The sequence below is a fragment of the Solanum verrucosum genome, unplaced genomic scaffold (assembly GCF_900185275.1).
Source record: "Solanum verrucosum unplaced genomic scaffold, falcon-dt-bn FXZP01000183.1, whole genome shotgun sequence".
Taxonomy (NCBI): Eukaryota; Viridiplantae; Streptophyta; class Magnoliopsida; order Solanales; family Solanaceae; genus Solanum; species Solanum verrucosum.
In genome coordinates this window covers 4240198-4261067 of record NW_026020430.1, presented here as the reverse complement: position 1 = coordinate 4261067, position 20870 = coordinate 4240198, and the positions used below count along the sequence as shown (strand labels likewise).

Below are 20870 nucleotides of genomic sequence, written 5' to 3'. Positions count from 1 at the left end.
GTACCCACGTTTTAGTAATATTTTAAATACCTATTTTTTGAGGCTTTTAGGATGTAAATAATTTTTTGCGTCTTTTTTATTGGTAAATAAGATTGTAAAAGTTTATGGAACAACTTCCTAAGCACTCTCAATACCATTCTTGTCCATTAATTGTGTAGAGTTTAATGTACCAACTAAATTGATTTTCTTTTCCATTTAAGAAATGAAAAGTCACAACTCTTCACACTTGAAACTCTTCATTACAATATTACTGTCATTTAAAAATCCGAAGACCGAAAAATTTACATAATTATTCAGTTTGAATTGAAACTTCTTTGAACACGAAAATCTAACTCCAATCAAAAAAATGAAGAGAGCGAAAAATTTACAAAATTATTTTGATTCCATTGATAGGGATTTGGTTCAAGAGATTGTAGAAAGGGTGGCTTCATTATCATTCATAGATTTAATAAATCTTCGACTAAGGTATTTACCGGAATTTAAATTTAATTACTTACTTTATTCTTTACTAACTTATAGATTTTGTAGTTGCAAGCTTCTTAATGATATAGGAAGTGCAAAGTGGGTATATAGAAAGGTGTCGCTGGAATGAATTGGAACTTTTCAATACACACGCATAAATCATGTCAGGAACGCATCATTCAAACGTTTCATGTATAAATGCATAAAGTGTGGAAATACAGACGCCATGTATCGAATAAGCATGGCAATAGTTTATCGTAACTCATAGTTTATTTATAAGTTTTTTCGTATGTACTCGACTGATTAATTCGTTTTAATTAATATACTTATGAGTTTCTAAATTAATTTTGTCAGTTGAAGTTTTGCACTATAAAAAATCCACATGTAGGACTACAATTGATTGACAAAGCTTTGAAAGGAGGACACGACGCTGCAAAATATGCTTTTGCCATAATATGTATCTTCATAGGCGGTGAATATCGCCGCGAGGGGGTAAAGACAATTGGCGAAATGAAAGTCACTCAAAAACAAAGAGCGATAACAAGGCAGTATCGACATAGATTTAAAGTTATTTTATCCTATTTTTTTCAGTTATTTGATTTAGCGGACTATAATAAACTACCGTGTTGTTACACTATTAAGCATGTTCCTCTTGTTCGCAAGAATGGATAGGATAGTGCAGAGGATGAAGAAGAAGAGCATTGCTATGGATGTAGCAGTGATGAAGAAATTTGACATCTCTGACATGATTATTACCTGTTCAAGATAATTGGATTAGTATGAACTATATTATCGTTATTGTTATTATTGATTTGTCATATATATATATATATTAAATGAACAATGATACATTTATGATTTTCCGTTGAAAAATGTAGGGTATTTATTATATTCTCTAAGCTATCAACCCCAATTAAAACCTGTCAAAATGTATTTATTATGCATTTATTAATGTCATTCAAAATGCATTTATTTATTCTACCCATAGCTTAAATATTGGAAGTCAATGATTATCATTATTTGAAAATGGATGTTCATTGCATGTTGATTGTGGAGTTGTTACAAACTATACTTATATGTTGATTTTATATTTTGAAAATTAAATTCAAACAACTCTTTATATGATATATATAAATAACATAAAATCTAAAATATACTAATATAATAAACTAAAACTTTACACATAATATATTGTTCGAACTATATTATTGTTAGTATTTTTTTTGTCATTAAATTAGCTTAAAAGATAAATCTTTCATTATAAAAACGGATGAAGTAATGAAAAGAGGAGACGATGAGGCTCCTCTCAAGTAGTAACTTTTGGAACGAATGCCTAGACAATTACACAATTCGCTTCATTAAATGGTCTGATTTTTGGAACAACTTCCAATGCACTGTTAGTACCATTCATTTCCATTCATTGTTACACAGTGTAATCTGCCTGCAAAATAGTACATCACTTATCACTACATGAAACGAAAAGTCACAATTTGTCACTACTTAAAAGGGTTTCAAACTCTTCATTTCACTATTACTGCCAAATACGGAAAAATTCATTTCGAATTTAAACTCTTTTGAATCCGAAAATCTGCCTTCAATCAAAAAAATGAAGAGAGCAAAAATTTCACTGATGTGTGTTACATTTAATTTTGTTTTCGTTTGTATTCGACTGCTTAATTCGTTTTAATTTATAGATGTGTGTTTAATTTAATTATTTTTTTCAGGAGAACTATTTAAAAATAATAAATTCAGATGCTTCCCTAGAACTAATTCATAAAGGTTCGAAAGGAGGACACGACGCTGCAAAATATGCTTTTGGCATAATATCTATCTTCATAGGAGGTGTATATGAAGATCAAGGGGTAAAGACAATTGATAAATAAGATTGTAAAAGTTTATATTTAGATCTTCTTGACAAAAAATGAAGATTTTTGAGTATTACAAGTTGAATCCTTGTGATGAAAATAAACCTAAAGGATATAGTATTAAATGAGTTATATGTAAAGATAAAAGTTATAAAATAAAAAATGATGCATTCATGATTATATGAAATAAAAAATGTAGGGATTTTATTACATTAAGTTATCTAGCCGAATTATTCCTCTGAATTCAATGATTTTCATTAAATGTGGCAAACTGTATTTATTTTGCATTTATTAATGTGATAAAAAATTCTCTTTTTTTCATTGTTCCCATAGATCAGACAGTGGAACTTAATGATCATTAAGAGTTCCGTATCATTAATTGACAATGGATGTTCATTCCATGTGGATTGTGATTTTGTGATAGCACATCCTATAAAATAATTTGTAGGGATAAAAGAGATACTTATATGTTTATTTTGTATTTTAGATACGAACAACTTCACACATAATATTTGTCATTGAATTAACTTAGAAGATAAATCTTTCAATAAAAGTTTCCACACACTTCCCAAAGACAGCTAGCTACTCTTTCTACGAGACAGTTGATATTCATTAAGAACCGTAAATACAGTTCCTTTCGTAATTATAGAAGAATGTTATTGCAGTGTGAATGGTTAAATCAAGATTAAGCGTTTAGTCAATAGGTTACGAGTTCGAGTCTAGGTTAGGTCTCCACATTTATGTTATAATTTTTGCGTTGCTTCCCGTTCATTATATTTTAATTTTCGACTCAAAGTATTTGATTAAATTTATTATCCATGAAATTAATAATTAAAGGTCTGAAATAACTTATAGCATAATAAATTTTGATAATGTATTAATGTAATTATATTTTAAATTCTTACCTTCTAATAAAATTGATCTTTAAAAAGAAGAGTGTAAGAAATTCAACTTATCAAATCAAATCATGTCAAAATTCTAGGTGTACACAAGAACTTATTTTAGACTTGAAAAAATAATAAAACCATTCCGTCGGTTCGCCTTTGTTATATTTACTACTACAAATTTTTGATATAAGAATAAATTTATTTTCAATAATATTAATAACAAAAGGTCTGAAATTTTTTATATCATAGAATATTTTGATGACTAAATTAATTAATTAAATTTTATATTCTTACCTTCTATAAAAGATCTTAATTAATGGATTTCCCTTACAATGGAAGAGTGCAAGAAAATTCAACTAATCAATTCAAATTTTGTCAACTTTCTAGCCTATAGGTGTACTCAAGTACTTCGCTTAGGCTTGAACAACTAATCCATTCCGTCATTTCACGTTATTTACATTTCGATATAAGAATAATTATTTTTTTCATGAAATTAGTATTTTAAACGCCTCAAATAATTATTACGTAACATTAAAAATATTAACGATTAAATTAAATAATCGAACTATATTTTCTTACCTTATAAAAATTAGTCATTTATATTAGTATGAAAATGTTACTTTTTACTTTCTTACCTTCTAAAAAACTTGTTCAATAAATGGATTAAAAAAGAAGAGTGAAAGAAAATTTAACTAATCAAATCATGTCTTTTCAACGAGTTGTAGGCATACTCAAGTAGTTTTAATTAGAAGTGAACAAATACATTAATCTCGTCCATTCACAGATTTTATTTGTTTTTCTTTTATTTTTTGGCTAACAATTGTTGGAGACCAATTATCTAGTGACAAATTTACTCGTATCAAATAATCATTTTTGAACACACGTAACATTTTATATTCTTACCTTCTTAAAAACCTGTTAAATAAATGGATTAAAAGGGAAGAGTGAATAATCCCATCCATTCTGACATTTTGGTTCTTTATTATCTAGTGACAAATTTAATATTAAATTTTTTATTTTTATAGTAAAAAATAGATAAATAATAAAGAAATTTCGTAGTAATAAAATTGTCATTTTTACTCCTATAAAAAGATATTTTGAACAAACATAACATTTTATTTTCTTACATCATAATAAACTTGATTAACAATTCATTTATCATATATTAAAAAAGAAAGGGTGAAAAAAAATTCAACTCATCAAATCAACACTTTTCAAGGAGTGGTAAGTATACTCAAGTAGTTTTAATTAGATGAAGAGAAAAATCTCAGTCACACATTATCGTTCCTTCTCTTTTATTTTCGATAAACAAATTTTTGCGAGCCAAACATGTCACTTTTGGCTCCAATCTTTTCACTATAAATTGAGACTCCCGGTAAATGTATTCCTCACACTAGAACCATTTCAAAATATAAATTTATACTTACTTGAAAAAAGATGAGTTTTGAGATCTACATAACTCCTAATAACAAAAGAAAGGCAATGTCATTCCCAACCTCTTCGGAGGTTGTGGAAAGATTATATTGCATAAAACGGGAGTCATACCAGAAAATGGAGGAGGAAATAGCAGAGTTCCTGAAGCGGCTGATCAAATGGAAGGGTAAGAGGTGGGTCAAATGCTGCTTTTAATGGATGAACCATCCCTCACCCAAAATTTCGAGATATACGAGAAGGTGGTTGCTTAATCACCAAATTATTTCGCTGTTGGCGTTGACGGAGTTTCTGAAATTACTCCACGAGCTGGAGAGGGAACTTCACTTGATGGTTGATCTGAGGAAAAGAGGGTTTGCCAAAGGAACCTGGAGTGGTAGGTTTCTTGGCACAACATAAGGACGCTGGATGAGGTACTTTTTGCTGTTTTTTATTTTGGTTTTTTTTGTTGTTGTTATATTTACTCCCATTGCATAATGCATTGGGTTAGTATATAAATTTTTTTGTTTTCTATCTATGATTATGAAAATAACCATTACCTATGTCTAGTGTTAGGTATGTTTGCTAAATTTACTAATAAAATTTAACATAGATCCATGTGAAAGTAAACAATGACAAACCAAAATACCATTAAAAAATTTAGCTACAAAACGGATAAAAAAGACATAATTAAATCATAAGCATTGTTAGCCACCATAAAACCATGTAATTTTTTCATCAACACTACAACCGTAACGGTGGCCACCAAGCTCACCTTGATCATTATCTAAGACCACTTTGTGATAAGTTAATGGATGCTTATACGTGCAACAAGGACATGGTTTTTCCATAAATAAACGATTCAAAACCCACGATACACTTAAGATTTGATGAAGACGATCTCGACAATATATTGTTGATCTTGTTTGGTGTTGCGTTAGTTTCGTCTTCCCAATAGTATTTATCCCATTTCGTCTAGCTTCACTGTCCAAGTATATTGAGAATAATGCAAAAACGTATGATGCAGCGAGTTGACCAGCTTTTGATGCTTTCTCCAGTAATGGTATTGCACCATATGAATCTTCATAGCTGAAAAACTTCTTCTAATATACAAACACATATCCGTTAGTTCAGAACGAATTTAATGAGGAGGATGCATCAGAAAGTAATTTAAGTATTGTTATTACCACACCTTTTCTATACATGGCTTCTGTATTTCCACAATTGATGCATAAGTTCATGAAAGAATCGTATGTTTTGCATGTTCTTGATGTTCGGCGCATCAATATCTTAAGGCGAACATCGTGCAGAGAAAGTTTCTTGTAAAGCCACCGTTCACTTCCTATTTGATTAAATTACTTGCAACTGGAAAAAAATACATAGGTTATCAAACATGAATGTAAACAACTGATTTCGATTAAAAATTTACATACCTCAATCTTAAATTTAATAAATCGTTGAATGAGTTGGAAGCAACCCTTTCTACAATTTCACCAAGCAGACCATTATCAAAGGATTCAATAGAAGAACGTAGCCTCTTCATTTCATTAATTTCAGGATGATTGCCGTGTTATAAAATGTTACAATGCATAGTGCTGATGTTTGACAAAATTAACATTTATAAATGCCACAAAAATAATATACTCATGAAAAACAAAAAAAATAATATATTTTAACTTGACTGTTTTGTCCAAGACTTCAAAATATTGAGTGTTACCATTATCAAAGTATTAGAAGATAGCCAACCTGTTGGGCCTGTCACGATACTACAAATAGGCCCAACAATTAGACAACCCAAGAATAATGAATGAATTGATTTGGAACTGGGTTGAATAGAGTTTAAATGATTGAGTTCTGTAAATGATTTTCGTCTGCTGTTATGAAAGATTATGTGTATTACTTTCTCAATTTGATCTTAATAATAAAAATTTCAAATATACTTATCCCTAATGATTAATTATTTTTTTAAATAACGTACGATTACAAATTACATGAATAATCTACGCCTTTATACCACCGCCTCGACCACCTCTACCAGCCCTTCGACCTACACCCTTACGACCTTGACTAGTCTCACCCACTTGATCTGCATGATAATATGTTCTATTCCACCTTCCACCACCTCTCCTACATCTATTAGTCAGAGGCCTTCCACGTGTTCAGACTTCCCTCGGGTTCCTAATTAATGTTACATGTTCTTCTGAGTCTGGATCACCAACGCTACGGACTGCCATTTCGTCATTCCAATTACAATATGCATTGAAACGTCCTTTCAAAACATTTTTGAAATCCGCATATTTAGCGTTGTTGTCCAACACAACATCACAATTCCTATAAAACCATTCTTCAAGGAGTTGTACTTCTTGTACTCGTCCGTCATTAATGGATAACCTCCTTGAAAGAATTTACCTATGTGTGGTCAAATTACGTCCCTTCTCCACCGACGTAGAATATATCTGTCCTGGAACATTTTAATTCTATAATGAGACATCGTCTTTAAAATGTGGCAGCAGACAACACCTTCACTTTGGAAATTCTTGCAATTGCAATCCATATATTGATTCCGTGGCCGATATTCCACAATGTAAACAAATCGATTTCCATGAAAATCATTAGATATGGAATAATCTGTTACACTGTACATCACAACATTGAACTCATGGTGTCCTTCAATTTCACAGTGGTACAACCGCTTCAAATGCTCTGCTGCAAAGACATTGTAAATAGGTCGAGTATAATGGGTTTGAAGCTGCAAATCCCAATCAAAATCACTACAAGGCGTTGCATGCTTTTTTCATGAGTCAGCTTCTACTTGAAGTTCCTTCTCATATTTAAATCGCAAGGCTAACTAATACTGATCGATGAACTGCTTTAGAGAGCTTCGACCAGATATATATAACAAAAAAAATGCATACATTGACTCACTTCTTTGGGTGGACATCATGCCAACCTAAAAATAGTGTTTCAGGAAGACAGGGATCCATTTTTCCTTTTCCAAGTATAGATTATAAACCATAGTCTATGTTGAAGCTCGTATTTTTGAATAAAGCCAACCCATTTTTCCTCAAATTCGTTGACAATGATGCTATTATAGATTATTGATTTAAATTCGGACTTGACAGTCTTAAAGTCCCACACACCCTTAAGCTTTGAGGCAGCTTTGTCATGATGTGCCAAATACAGTACCTATGGATGGTGTTTGAAAGTACCTCTGCAATTGCTTCCTTGATACTCTCACATTGATCAATGAGGATAACCGTTGGAGGTGCATTGCCCATTGCTATCAGCCAAGTAGAGAAAACAAATTTGTATGTCTCAATATCCTCACTTGTGAGCAAAGCGCAGCCAAAAAGAATAGACTGTTTGTGTTGATTTACACCAACAAAAGATGTAAACGGCATGCGTCATTGATTCACCAAGTACGTTGAATCTAAACAAACAACATCACTAAACTCTTGATACGCATACTTGCAATGTGTGTGAACCCACACTACGTTACGAAGTCTACCAACATTATCCGTGTCAATTACATAAAAAAAAATCATCGTCTTTCATCTGCATTGAAGCGAAGAATTTCTGTATTGCCGCAACATCGCATGACAATGTCCTCATCCTGCATTGTTGAAAAATGTAGTTTTGACAGTCTTTAGGTGTGCATCCCATTCTATTTGGACCACGTGCTTGTACTTTCAAAAGTCTAATGTTTTTGGCAGGTCTAATTCCTGCAATGTCATGGGCTTCAAGGTTTCGTTTTAATGCCTTACTTATTTTCCTGTGGCAAGAAAAAAAACGTGACAAAGATGGTTGCAACTCATGGTTATGCTCCGTCATAATTGTTGTTACGCGACATGAATCATCAAGCATCACAACACAATTAACTTTTTCATTTGCAATCAACCTTTTACCATAATTCTTAGCAGTTGGTTTTCTACTCTTATCACAAGCGAATGAGACATACCTAGCGTATTCACAACCTCTCTTTTTTGAAGTCTTTTTAAGAACTCCAAATCCAATTAAACGAGTATGTTCTTTATAAAAAGCAAAAAGAGATTCTACACTACAATAGACCATATCTACAAGAGGGCCTTCCATATATTGTTGGTCTGAAAAATTATCATCATTGGTTGAATCTATCTGTTCATCACATTCTTCTTCAGCTTCATATTCCTCTCCGTCACTAACACTTATTGATTCCTCTTGCTCCGGTTGATTCATTTCTTCAAAGAGCTTGTTAATAACATCTTCATCATTACTATGCAAATAATGTATGCATCATCGGAATCTTCATGATGTCCATCATTTTGGGACAACAAACTATAATCCTCATCTAACCCCAAAACATTATTCAATACATCGTTTAATTGGCTATTATGACTAGTCGATTCCATTTTGTTAAAATTATATAAATCCAACAACAAAATAAATTCTTGATCAACAAATTAAAATAAGAACGGCTCCTGTCTCATTGGATTGGCTTTGATCCCTACCTTATTATGGAGAGGGTCAAAGGTTCTTTGTTACTCCATGCCTTACGTGCTCTTTTTAGGCTCTTTGGTTTGGAAATGCCTATCCTTCTTCTTTCGAGAGTGAAGAGTGAAGTTGAAGGAGATAAAAAGAGTCAAGTAAGAGAGAGAGCAAATAATTATTAAAATGTCAAAGTTGGTTTTCTTTTTTAGAGGGAAATACAAACGGTTTTGGAGCCTAAGGGACACTTTCGTCATTTATCCGTGTCTTGGCAATTTGTGCCAAAATTCTGCCTTTTTTCAACGTACCAATTAAACAGCCCGCGTGCATGCATTCATATTTTTGACATTTAGTGCTCCCATCTGTCATTTTATGTATAAATTAATGCAAATCTCATATGCCTTCGTAAATAAATAAAAAAAGACCTATATTCAAAGTCCAAGAGAAAGTGTTAACATGTTAGAATTTGAGAGCTCTTTCTAATAGTTTAAGGCCGCCTATTTTGATTCTTTTCCAAATAAATATTGATAGATAGATATATGTAAATCAAATAGTTCAAGCCTAATTTGGTCTCAGTCAGTTTCCTTCAATATCACAAGCTTCAAGACAAACTTAAAGGTAACATCTTTCAAAAGTTTCAATCTTTTCTCATTAAATTAGATGTCGAAAATATGTTAGTTTTATGTATTTACTTATACAGATGTAACTTTGTTTTTTCTGCATTACTTCAAGCAAGTGTTTGACATAATAAAATCAAGAAATGTTGAATGGATCGACCATGACAATTGTCACCATATCTAAACGCATGATTAATAATATATATCCCAATAAGTGTATGGATGGGAGGACAGTACTAAACAACATTACATAGAGAGTTAACTAGAAGTGCTTTATTACTGGTTGTGCCGCCAGGTCAAAACAAGATGAAGAAGATGGAATCAAAGAAATTGCGTGGTCCCAGATGGTGGGATAGCTTCGTAGGACCCAAAAACAGCAACTCCAAGTGGGTTCAAGAGAATCTTGAAGGTAAGTTATTTTTGTCGATTTTTTACTACTTATTTAGCTATTTGCAAGTGCTAGTTAAGCCAAGCTTATTGTGTTGTGATAGATCCATAGAGTCTGTAGTCACTTTTTTTTCTCCAAAATGCAAAAACCACCTATCAAATTTTTCTTTTAAATCAAAAGGGATAAATCGCTCCTGAGGGAAAGAGATCCTTTTTCACTTTACTGCTATTAACGAGTTTAGTTTTCTTTCTTTCTCGCTGCTTGGTCAGCCAAAAATATAAATTTTTAATTTTTCTTTTAATAAAATTGCTGCTCCAGCTGCGAGTTTATGAGTTTATTTTTTCTAAAAGAAAAACCAATAATCGTTGCCAGAGCAAAGAGTTTATTTATTTATTTTATTTTTAAAAACCTAAATCGCTGCTCCGGCAGCGATTTGCTGAAAAAAAATATGTTTGTGATAACATGATGTAACATGTTTGCGATTTGTCTCAACCTATTTTATTATTTCTTAATTAAAATTTGCTTATATGATAAAATAATATCCATTTAAAGTTATTTTGTAAACATTTTAATACAACTAAATAACATATTTCATTATTAGGTAATTGTATTTAAAGTAAAGCTGATATTTTCTAGTAATCGAATGTTTTTAAAAGAAAAAACTGACAACATATTGTAATTTTTTTAAAAGAGGTTTAAGTGGATTATTTTATAAAATAACTAAACTAACGTATTGTAAACATTTTTATAAAAAGAAGTTTGAATGGGTTTTTTTTTTTAGAATTTGATTTTAAATAAAAAATTCATGTTAAGATTTTAATGAAAAAAAACAACAAAATAGATTAAGTGAAGTATATTCGGTATATCGATCAACAAAAATACAATAATACAACTTCTTGTTGAGATAAAATTGCGCAAAAAATTATTTTTAAAAAATAAACCTAAGAACTTTAGAGTGAGAGGAATGGATGTGGTAGTCAGGTGATTTGTAAAAAAAAAAAAAAAAGGAACATGTGATATTTGAAGTAAAAATGAGTGATAAAATTGGGATTGGGATATTAACTCATACATAGTGAAGTTTACTTGATATTTCAGAGATGAACCGGAATGTTACAAGGATGCTGAAAGTGATTGAAAATTCAAGTGCAGAGTCATTTGCTAGAAAGGTGGAAATATATTATGAGCGTAGGCAAGAATTAATCAACCTTGTTGTAAAATGCTACAGTATACATTGTTCATTGGCGGAGCGGTGTAATGATGGGACAGGAGAGGTTCTCAACTACATTCCTAATTCACATCTTATTCGATCACATGCCCCTGACATTACTTCCCCGCCTCTTTTATCTCAACATCCTAGCTCTAAGCAGCTCAATGTTCATAATCATGAGCGCTCTGTTTCTAAGCAACTTAAACGCGGTGTTTCTGTTAAACGGAGTAATTATCACATCAGTGATAAAAAGGAAGATCGCGTGTCTTGTTGCTCTATGTACATGGGCCCTCCCGTCTACGGCAGTAATTCTCAACTACCGATGCCGTTCCCCTTCTGGCTCCCATCAGAACCACCCTACTTCTCAAATTACTACTTATATACACAGAGTGAATTGCAGTATGAGCAAGTCTCAAATAACTACTCAGATACACGGCGTGAGTTGCAGCAAGAGGAAGTCTCAAATTACTACTCAGATACACAGAGTGACGATGATGATGAAGAAGAGTTGGAGGCTGAGCTACGCGATATGATAGTGAAACTTTACATACAGTTGGAAGGGGATCGAATTGACAAGGCATTATTAGAAGAAATGTTGGACCTAAATGTTAATTCAAAAGGAGGGATTCAATCACAACAACCGGTCAAAATTAGTATGCCTCCACCTCCCCTGCCTCCTGTTACGAAAATTATCAGTTCCAAATCACAATCAGAATCAGATGATTCATTCAGCAGTAGTAACTACTCAGATACGAAGAACAACGATGATGATGGAGACGAGTTGGGACATGATGAGTTGGAGGCTGAACTACACAATATGATAGAGAAACTTTACATAGAGCTGGAATGGGATCGAGTTGTTTCAATGTTCCAGGGTGAAATTTTGAAGTATGAAGATAATACGCATGACGATGATGAGGAATTTATATCATCAAATGTGGACAAGGCGTTATTAGAAGAAAACTTGAAGCTTCAAGCTGAAATTAGCAGACTCTTGAAGGAAATGTCATATAGTGAAGAAATAGAAGCGATAGTAGCAGAGAGAGATATGTTGAAAGCCAGAGTTGCAAGGCTTACAGCTGACCTCAGGATGTATCTAGAGGGGATTGACGTTAACCCATGCTCACCTATATAAATCATATACAGTAGTGTTGTTTTTTTAAAAAAAATATTTAAATATAGATGTGTGAACTCACGTTAGTATTATATAATAATACAATGATGATTGGGTGCACCTCTCCACGTGATGATAGAAATTTAAATTTTATATCTATCTTTTTTTTTCAAGTAACACCTCTCCAAGTGGTTATTGGTAACATTTTTGGCGTTTTAGTTAATTTTTCATTTGTTTTTTTGCTATAATATTTCAAAAATTTTATGTGTGTTAAGTCGGAAATTTCAAAATAAATAAATTACCAGTGTAATTTTTTTATATAGTTAAATCAAATGTGTATATTAAAATTTAAAACTAGTAGTATTATATATTTTCGACCTATAATTTTTAAAATTTAACAGTTCAATGTTAAGGAAATTAAAGATCAAATCAATTAAATTTATATTTTAAATGCATTTTTTTTGTAATAATAGTGCACTCTCATCCTTTTGAAATTCTGGATAATGAGTCATAAAGAAGATTGGATGAAGAAGCGTGGTGCATTAGTTTGTACCCTCGAGAATGCTTTAGTATTCCCATTTCTTAACCAATCAAAAAACAACAAGGCTTTAGTATTCCCCATCTCTTTCAACCCCTATAATATAGGTGAAGAATTGACTGCCTGCCTGCTTTTTACTTCAAAAAATGGCTCCCCTCTTGTATTTTTTTCCAATTTGAAAAGGGTAATAGGAAAATATTGAATATAATGAAAAACAAGTTAGCTTTAAATTGTTAATTCATTTTTGGTTTGTTTATTTTCTTGCAGTGCAGGTCTGGAAGATCAGTTGCTCCTATCAAGGCTGGTTTCGTTGCTCGTGTTGGACCTGATACGGCTTGGGGATTGTTAGTTGGACAATTTCTTCTCATAATAGAGTATGTTGGGAGTTTTATTGTATGTTTTGCTTTGTGTTTAACCTGAGGAAACATGTTCACGTTTGGTGCAACTTTGCTTATGAAGAGAGATTTAATCTTGTGTATTTCTATAAAATGTGGCTCTATTTCTGTTTTCCGCTTATATTTGCCTGCTGGTGGTCTTGTTGCGCATCCAAATATGCAATGGCTGAAGATGAAAAATATATAGAAAATAACTTTTCTGCTTGTCCACCTTCTTCAGATTCACTTGTGGTATCACACTAACCATATTGTTGCTGATGACTTAATAATTGAGTTGTGAAGAAAAGTCAAGTTGAAAAATCAATGAAACGTACCAATATAACCACAGACATGCGTAATTTTCACATTTAGTGCTCCCGTATGTCTAATTACTGCAAACGCGTATACCCTCATAAACACATTTAGTGCTCCCATCTGTCTCCGCATGTCTAATTACTGCAAACGCATATACTCAAGTCCAAGAGAAAGTCTTAACACGTTGCTATTTCGAATAGTTGGAAGATATTTTTCGCCCTTTTTAATACATAATGACAGATCTAATTAAGTCAGTTTTTATTGATTTGTTTGAGAGATCTTGTTGTGTTTCTTGGTCTTGATCAATTTCCAATCGTACTTTCACTGGTAGGCTCTTCTATGTAAAAAGATAAAATAAACACGAAAGCTTTTGCAAGAGGCAGTGGGGATCAAATAAGTAGGAAATGGGAACAATATATGTTCAAAATGATTCAGTTGCAAATTCAAGTGCAAAATGCTGATATCTGTTCAAGTAATTATTGAAACACAAAATATATATATATATATATATATATACTAGACATCGGAGCCCGTGCTAGCACGGGCCCAATATGTATCATTTTTTGTTTCAATTTATGTGACAAAGACAAAATTAAAGAGTTAATCAAACTTTGATATTAATTTAAAATAGTTTAAATTTTTAATTATTGTTAACTATGGTAAAAAAATTTTTATGTCTTTTAACATTCTAAATTGCTAATTATTGTTGTATGATTTGTAATATCTTTTACGCAATTTTGAAATAATAAAGGTTATTTCTTCTTTCTCAATTTATGTGGTACTAATAAAATTTTGAGATTCAATCAATTTTTTTTGTCTTTAAAATATTCTATTGTTAATTACTGTAAATTATTGTACTTTGTAAGTAATTTTCAAATAATATATATTATTTCATTTGTCCAATTTATGTGTCACCGATAACATTTGAAGAGTTAATCAGATCTTTTACATATTTTTATATCTTTTGAATATTTAAGTAAATAATTGTTGTGATTTATAATATTTTATACAATTATTTTAAAAAGATTAAACAACAAACAAAACGAATTCATCATAGAAAAATTACCAAAGCATCCTTGAATACATCAATAATGGGTCCCACTTTTTGTTTAAAAAAATATGCATATTGGGAGGATATTTTTGTCCAAAGTGGAAATAGAATAAGAGCCTGTTTGGATGGGCTTTTAAGCTGGTCAAACTGACTTAAAAGCCAGTTTTTGACTTATTAGAATGTTTGACAATTATTAAAGTGACTTATTTTAAGTCAAAAATGACTTATTTTAAGCCAAAAGCTAAAAGCTAGGTGAGGGGAGCTTCTTTTTTTTTTTTTTAACTTAAAAGCCCTTTTTTGTTGACCAAGTATATTACCTTTTTGCCCTTAATTCTTTTATACAATTTCCAAATTGCCCATATTGAAATATTATTATTATTATTATTATTGTTATTATTATATTATATTATATTATTATTATTATTATTATTAATATTATTATTATTATTATTATTAATATTATTACTATTACTATTATTATTGTTATTTTTATTATTAAATTATTATTATTATTATTATTACTATTATAACTATAATTATTATTATTATTATTACTATTACTATTATTATTATTATGTTTATTATTATTATAATTATTATTATTACTATTACTATTACTATTATTATTATTATTATTATTATTACTATTATTATTATTATTATTATTATTATTTTATTATTATTATAATAATAATAATAATAAATATTATTATATTATTATTATTTTTATTATTATTATTATTATGTTTATCATTATTATTATAATAATAATTATTATTATTATTATTATTATTACTATTACTATTATTATTATTATTATTTTATTATTATTATTTCTGAAATATGAATTTATATTCCTCTTATAAGGTGGTAAAGAAATATGTGAATGATAGGAAAATATTATTACTTATGGATGTAAAACATAAATTAATTTTGTTTTAATTTTTTTTAAGTATAAAAACCTTAAATTAATCAACTTTTTATCATGTTAACAACTTAAAGGGTATTTCAGACATTTTGATAAAAAAAAAGTGTTTACCAGCACTTATTTGCCAAACACATCAACAACTTTTTTTTCAACTGCAACACTTTTATCCAAACACATAACTACTTATTTTAAAAATAAGTTCCAGCACTTTAAAAATTTACTTTTTTTAAGTCAATCCAAATGGGCTCTAAGTATAAAACATTAAAGTCTTTTAAAATTTTAAATTGTTAATTCTTATTGTATGATTTGTAATACTTTTACGTCATTTTCAAATAATAGAGATCATTTCTTCTTTCTCAATTTATGTAGTACTAAAAAATTTTGAGACTCAATTAATTTTTTTTGTCTTTGAAATATTTTTAGCTGTTAATTACTGTAATTTATAGTACTTTCTAAGAAATTTTCAAATAATATATATTATTTCATTTGTCCCAATTTATGTGTCAGCGGTAAAATTTGAAGAGTCAATCAGATCGTTTATATATTTTTATATTTTTAAATATTTAAGTAATTAATTATCGTGATTCATAATATTTTATACAATTATTAAGTATAGTAAAATAAATTTAAAAGAAACAAACAAAACGAATTCATTATAGGAAATTACCAAAGCATCGTTCAATACATCAATAATGGGTCCGACTTTTTGTTTTTAAGAAATTGCACATTCGAAGGATATTTTTGTCCAAAGTGGAAATATTGTGTAAAAAATGTGTATTTATTGTGATTTTGAATGTTTTGTGGGGTAATAGGACGCACGCAAAGTTAATGTGTCTTTTTGAAAATTCGGGACAACTTCAAGTATCACTTAATATTTTTTCTCAAAATCTAAGTTACAAAATATGTAACTAAAAATCTTGTTAGCTTTTGGTTGAAAGCTAACAAGATAGTTACAATCATAGTTGCATGTGGCTTATTATATATAGAATATTGAGAAATATCCAAACCATGATCCATACTTACACATGACTTTATAATAGAATTTGACGGTTTGAGTTAAGAGTTTGTCAAAAATAATTTCTCTACCTTCAATAATGTTGTTGTTATTAACTTAAGAGAAAATACATAAAGTCCCCACTGAACTTAGACCTTATTTTGAAGTAGACACATAAATTTTGCGGAAGTTCTATTACCCCATTAAACTATTTTCGACCAGACTAAATATAACATTTTGACCCGCTTCCGCATCTGCTGTATTTTCACGTTTTCGGGGGCGCGTGAGTATTTTAAAAAACAACCCCAAACCAATATAAAACAGCCATGTGGCATTGTAAATTGAATTTTTTATTTTTTTAAAAAAAACCCATCTTCCCCAAAATTAATTCAAACACTATTGACAACCCATTGAAGCTTGCTATAGTGTCATGGCGAGTAAGGACTGCAATATCTCTCTAACTTTGATTCACTTTCGCAAGATGAGCACTACATTAATTGATCAACAACCTTCGAATTTCTGACTTTTCAATAAAACTCATTTTCAAAATATATGAATAACTATAAAATTCACTTACAATGTAAAATAAACTTTTTTTCAAATATTTTTCAAATAACTAACCTATGAGCCTTCACTTATTCGTTCTGACACCACTATTCAACAAATTTCAACTAGCAATGTTACCAACTTCGCCTTATGAAGTTTCTTAGGCTTTTGATCAGTCGAAGAGAGAGATGAGGGTAGGTGAAAGTGAAATGGGTTGGAAGTTTCTTAGGATTGGGGTTATGGGTTAAAAAATGAATGGGTTAGGATAAAACCCGGCCTTTGTTAAATGGGTTGGAGGTGTGGCACACACTCTTGGATTGAGAGCATTGATGGTGAAAAAATGATGTATTTATTGTTCTTTTGAATGGTTTCGTGGGGTAACAGGACCTCCGCAAACTTAAGGTGTCTACTTAAAAAAAAGGTACTCCCTCTGTCCCAATTTATGTGACTTACTTTCCTTTTTAGTCAGTCCCAAAAAGAATGACACATTTCTATATTAAAAAACAATTTAACTATAAAATGTGTATTTTACCCTTACTGAAATGATTTACAGCCACACAAATTTCTATCATTCATTTTGAACCACAAGTTTTAAAAGTTCTCCTTTCTTTCTTAAACTCTGTGTCAAGTCAAAATACCTCACATAAAATGAAACGGAAAAAATATAAGTTTCATATGGTAATTATGTATTTCCTCTTAACTTAATAATAGAGTTCTGAAGTATACTCATGTTTAAAAGTCAATGAAAACGTACCAATTCAACAACTCCCAGCTGTCATTGTATGTATAATTAAAATAATGCAAGTCTCATATGCCCTAGTAAATAAATAAGAAAAAGACATATATTCAAGTCTAAGAAAAAGTCTTCACACATTGCTGGAGACTCAGAATTTGAGAGCTCTTTCTATTAGTTTAAGGCCAATTTTGATTCTTTTCCGAATAAATATTGATAGATAGATATATGTAAATCGAATAGTTCAAGCCTAATTTTGGTTTCAGTCAGTTTCCTTCAATATCAGAAGCTTCAAGACAAACTTAAAGGTAACATCATTCAAAAGTTTCAATCTTTTCTCATTAAATTAGATGTCGAAAATAAATTAGTTTTATGTATTTACTTATACACAGAAATAACTTTGTTTTTTCTGCATTACTTCAATCAAGTGTTTGACATAATAAAACCAAGAAATATTGTTGAATGGATCGACCATGACAATTGTTACCATATCTAACCGCATGATCAATATATAATATATATCCCAATAAGTGGATGAATGGAAGGGTAGTACTAAACAACATTACACAGAGAGTTAACTAGAAGTGCTTTATGATGAAGATGAAATCAACGAAATCACGACATCTCAGATGGTTAGATTGCTTCTTAGGACCCATGAACAGCAACTCCAAGTGGCTTCAAGAGAATCTTGAAGGTAAGTTATTTTTATTGATTTTTTACTACTTATTTATCTATTTGCAAGTGCTACGTAAACCAAGCTTATTGTGTTGTGATAGATCCATACATGAGTTAATATCTTCCAGTTAAGGAGTTTTAACATAGAAAGTTACTCAACTTTTATTTTTACTTCAAAAGTCATTCAACTATATGAACTCGAGGCAGTATTAATTAGAATAATCATAGGATTAAAATTGGTTCAGAGTAATTTCATGATTTCACAAACTTACATTTTTTTCCTCCCATGTATGGTTTGCTATATTGAGTTGATTTTTTTTTTTTGGTTTCTTTTTCTTTTTAAATGTAGTAAGTTGATTGACCACTTGAACTATTTGTTTTTTAAAAAAATAAAATAAATAAGCTTCAAGTATTTGAACAATTTAAGTAGCCTTAAATATATTTAAAGTTTAAGGTAATATTTGATCAACAAAAAAATTAGAAATACACCGTCCTATCAAGGATCTTCGTAGTGGCACATTACACCTCAAAATTAAGAACAATTGTTTTATATATTTTTTAGTATTTAGCTTGACTAATTAAATAAAATAAAAAATCCTACAAAAATTCAAGGGTATAATTGTAAAGAAGATTTTTGTAGAGTTTTATTCTCAAATAATTTAAGTGAGAAAATAACAAACATGACGACAAAATTATTCTTCTCCTAACTAGTTAGAAGGCCACAAAAAAATACTAATATTGTCCGCATGTTATCAACCTTGACCCAATTAAACGAAATAGAATATCTCATAAAAACTTAAGGGTATAATAGGAAAGAAGTTTTTTGTAGAGTTCTAAACCAAATACAAGATTATGTGTGAAACAATGAACCAAACACTTAATAAAAAATAATTTGTGCATTAGCATTATTAGTCAAACAACCCCCTCTAGTGTTTTACTTACAAAGTGACTTAATTTTGATTTTTACTTCAAAAGTCACTTAACTATAAATATTAAGTGAAAATCTAAAATTATCATTTTTGGAGAATTTGAGATTGATGAAATCTCATGTGGAAACGATGATTTCTTATCGCGATATGAAATTGCATGTCCAAATGCCTACAAATTCGTACATACAAACATACATACTCTAAGTTTACTTGATATTTCAGAGATAAACGAGAATGTTGGAAGGAAGCTGAAAATCATTGAAGATTCAGATGTAGACTCATTTGCTGAAAAGGTGGAAATGTATAATGAGACTAGACAAGAATTAAACAACCTTGTTGACAAGTGCTATAATCATGGGAGAGGAGAGCTTCTGAACAACATTCCTAATTCAGGTCTTATTCCATCACAAATTAGTATATCCAATGTTAGCTCCCGGCCTCTTTTATCTAAACCCAGTAGCTCTAAGCAGCCAAATGCTCCTGAGCGCTCGGTGGTCTCTAAGCAACTAAAACGAGGTGTTTCTGAAAAAAAGTTCACGATGTTAAGTTACCACTCAGATGCAGAGAGTGACGATGATGATGGAAAAGAGGGGAGTGATGAGTTGGAGGCTGATCTGCGCGATATGATAGAGAAACTTGATGATGATGGAAAAGACGGGAGTGATTATGAGTTGGAGGCTGATCTGCGCAATATGATAGAGAAACTTGATGATGATGAAAAAGAGGGGAGTGATTATGAGTTGGAGGTTGATCTGCTCGATATGATAGAGAAACTTTATATACAAATGGAATGGGATCGAGTTGTTTCAATGTTGCAACACAGAATTTTGAGGCCGTATGAAGATGACGGACAAGTGAAAGAATCAGTATCATCGAATGTTGACAAGGCATTATTAAAAGAAACCTTGGAGCTTCACGGTGAAATTTGCAGACGCTTGAATGAAATGTCATATTTGGAGGAATATAATGAAGAAATAAACGCAACCAACCTTTGAGCTTGCGGTGAGCAAGTGCTGGTGCTTCTAGAATATTCTAGGCTCCAAATTTATGAAGTTTCCGTTGCCAGATCATATATCTTAGTAATATATATGAGATCTCAGGCCTTCCCTTTATCTTAATTTATTTATACTGGGTTGCTTTTCTTGAATGAATTGTTTATGCTTTTGATCATGTGATATCTGTTCTACCCTCGAGAATGCTTTAATATTCCCATCTCTTAACCAATCAAAAAACAACAAGGTTTTAGTATTCCCCATCTCGGTACACCTGTAATAGATAGAGGTGAGCTTGCTTTTTAGCTCAAAAGGGGAGGAAAATGTCTGTTTTCTTATTTACAAAGGATCACCTTTCAAAATTGTTTGCATTTTTCCTCC

The 20870-nt window shown here is 30.6% G+C and overlaps 2 protein-coding genes across 6 annotated transcripts in view; both read left to right on the top strand.

Moving 5' to 3' along the window:
• The window catches only part of LOC125808008 (eukaryotic translation initiation factor 2 subunit beta), an 83638-nt gene that overhangs the window by 9937 nt on the left and 52831 nt on the right, over positions 1-20870 (top strand). Inside the window, exon 11 of one of the 5 annotated variants that reach the window (XM_049487773.1) lies at positions 13281-13297. The exons of the other annotated variants lie outside the window; for them this stretch is intronic. The gene's annotated coding sequence lies outside the window, so the exon portion shown is untranslated. The remainder of the gene's footprint in view (positions 1-13280; positions 13298-20870) is intronic. 5 annotated transcript variants of the gene reach the window in all.
• On the top strand, positions 10012-20492 carry LOC125808075 (protein NETWORKED 4A-like). Its single transcript, XM_049487862.1, has 5 exons — positions 10012-10114; positions 11189-12392; positions 13225-13296; positions 18523-18587; positions 19720-20492. The coding sequence occupies exons 1-5, from the start codon at positions 10012-10014 to the stop codon at positions 20490-20492; spliced, it is 2217 nt and encodes a 738-aa protein (XP_049343819.1).

Excerpts from the sequence above, each read along its gene's own strand:
- LOC125808075 (XM_049487862.1), top strand. The coding sequence starts at position 10,012 with ATGAAGAAGATGGAATCAAAGAAATTGCGTGGTCCCAGATGGTGGGAT. Across the intron at positions 12,393-13,224 it reads CTTACAGCTGACCTCAGGAT|GTCTGGAAGATCAGTTGCTC; the intron begins GTATCTAGAGGG and ends CTTGCAGTGCAG. Across the intron at positions 13,297-18,522 it reads CCTGATACGGCTTGGGGATT|ATGGTTAGATTGCTTCTTAG; the intron begins GTTAGTTGGACA and ends ACGACATCTCAG.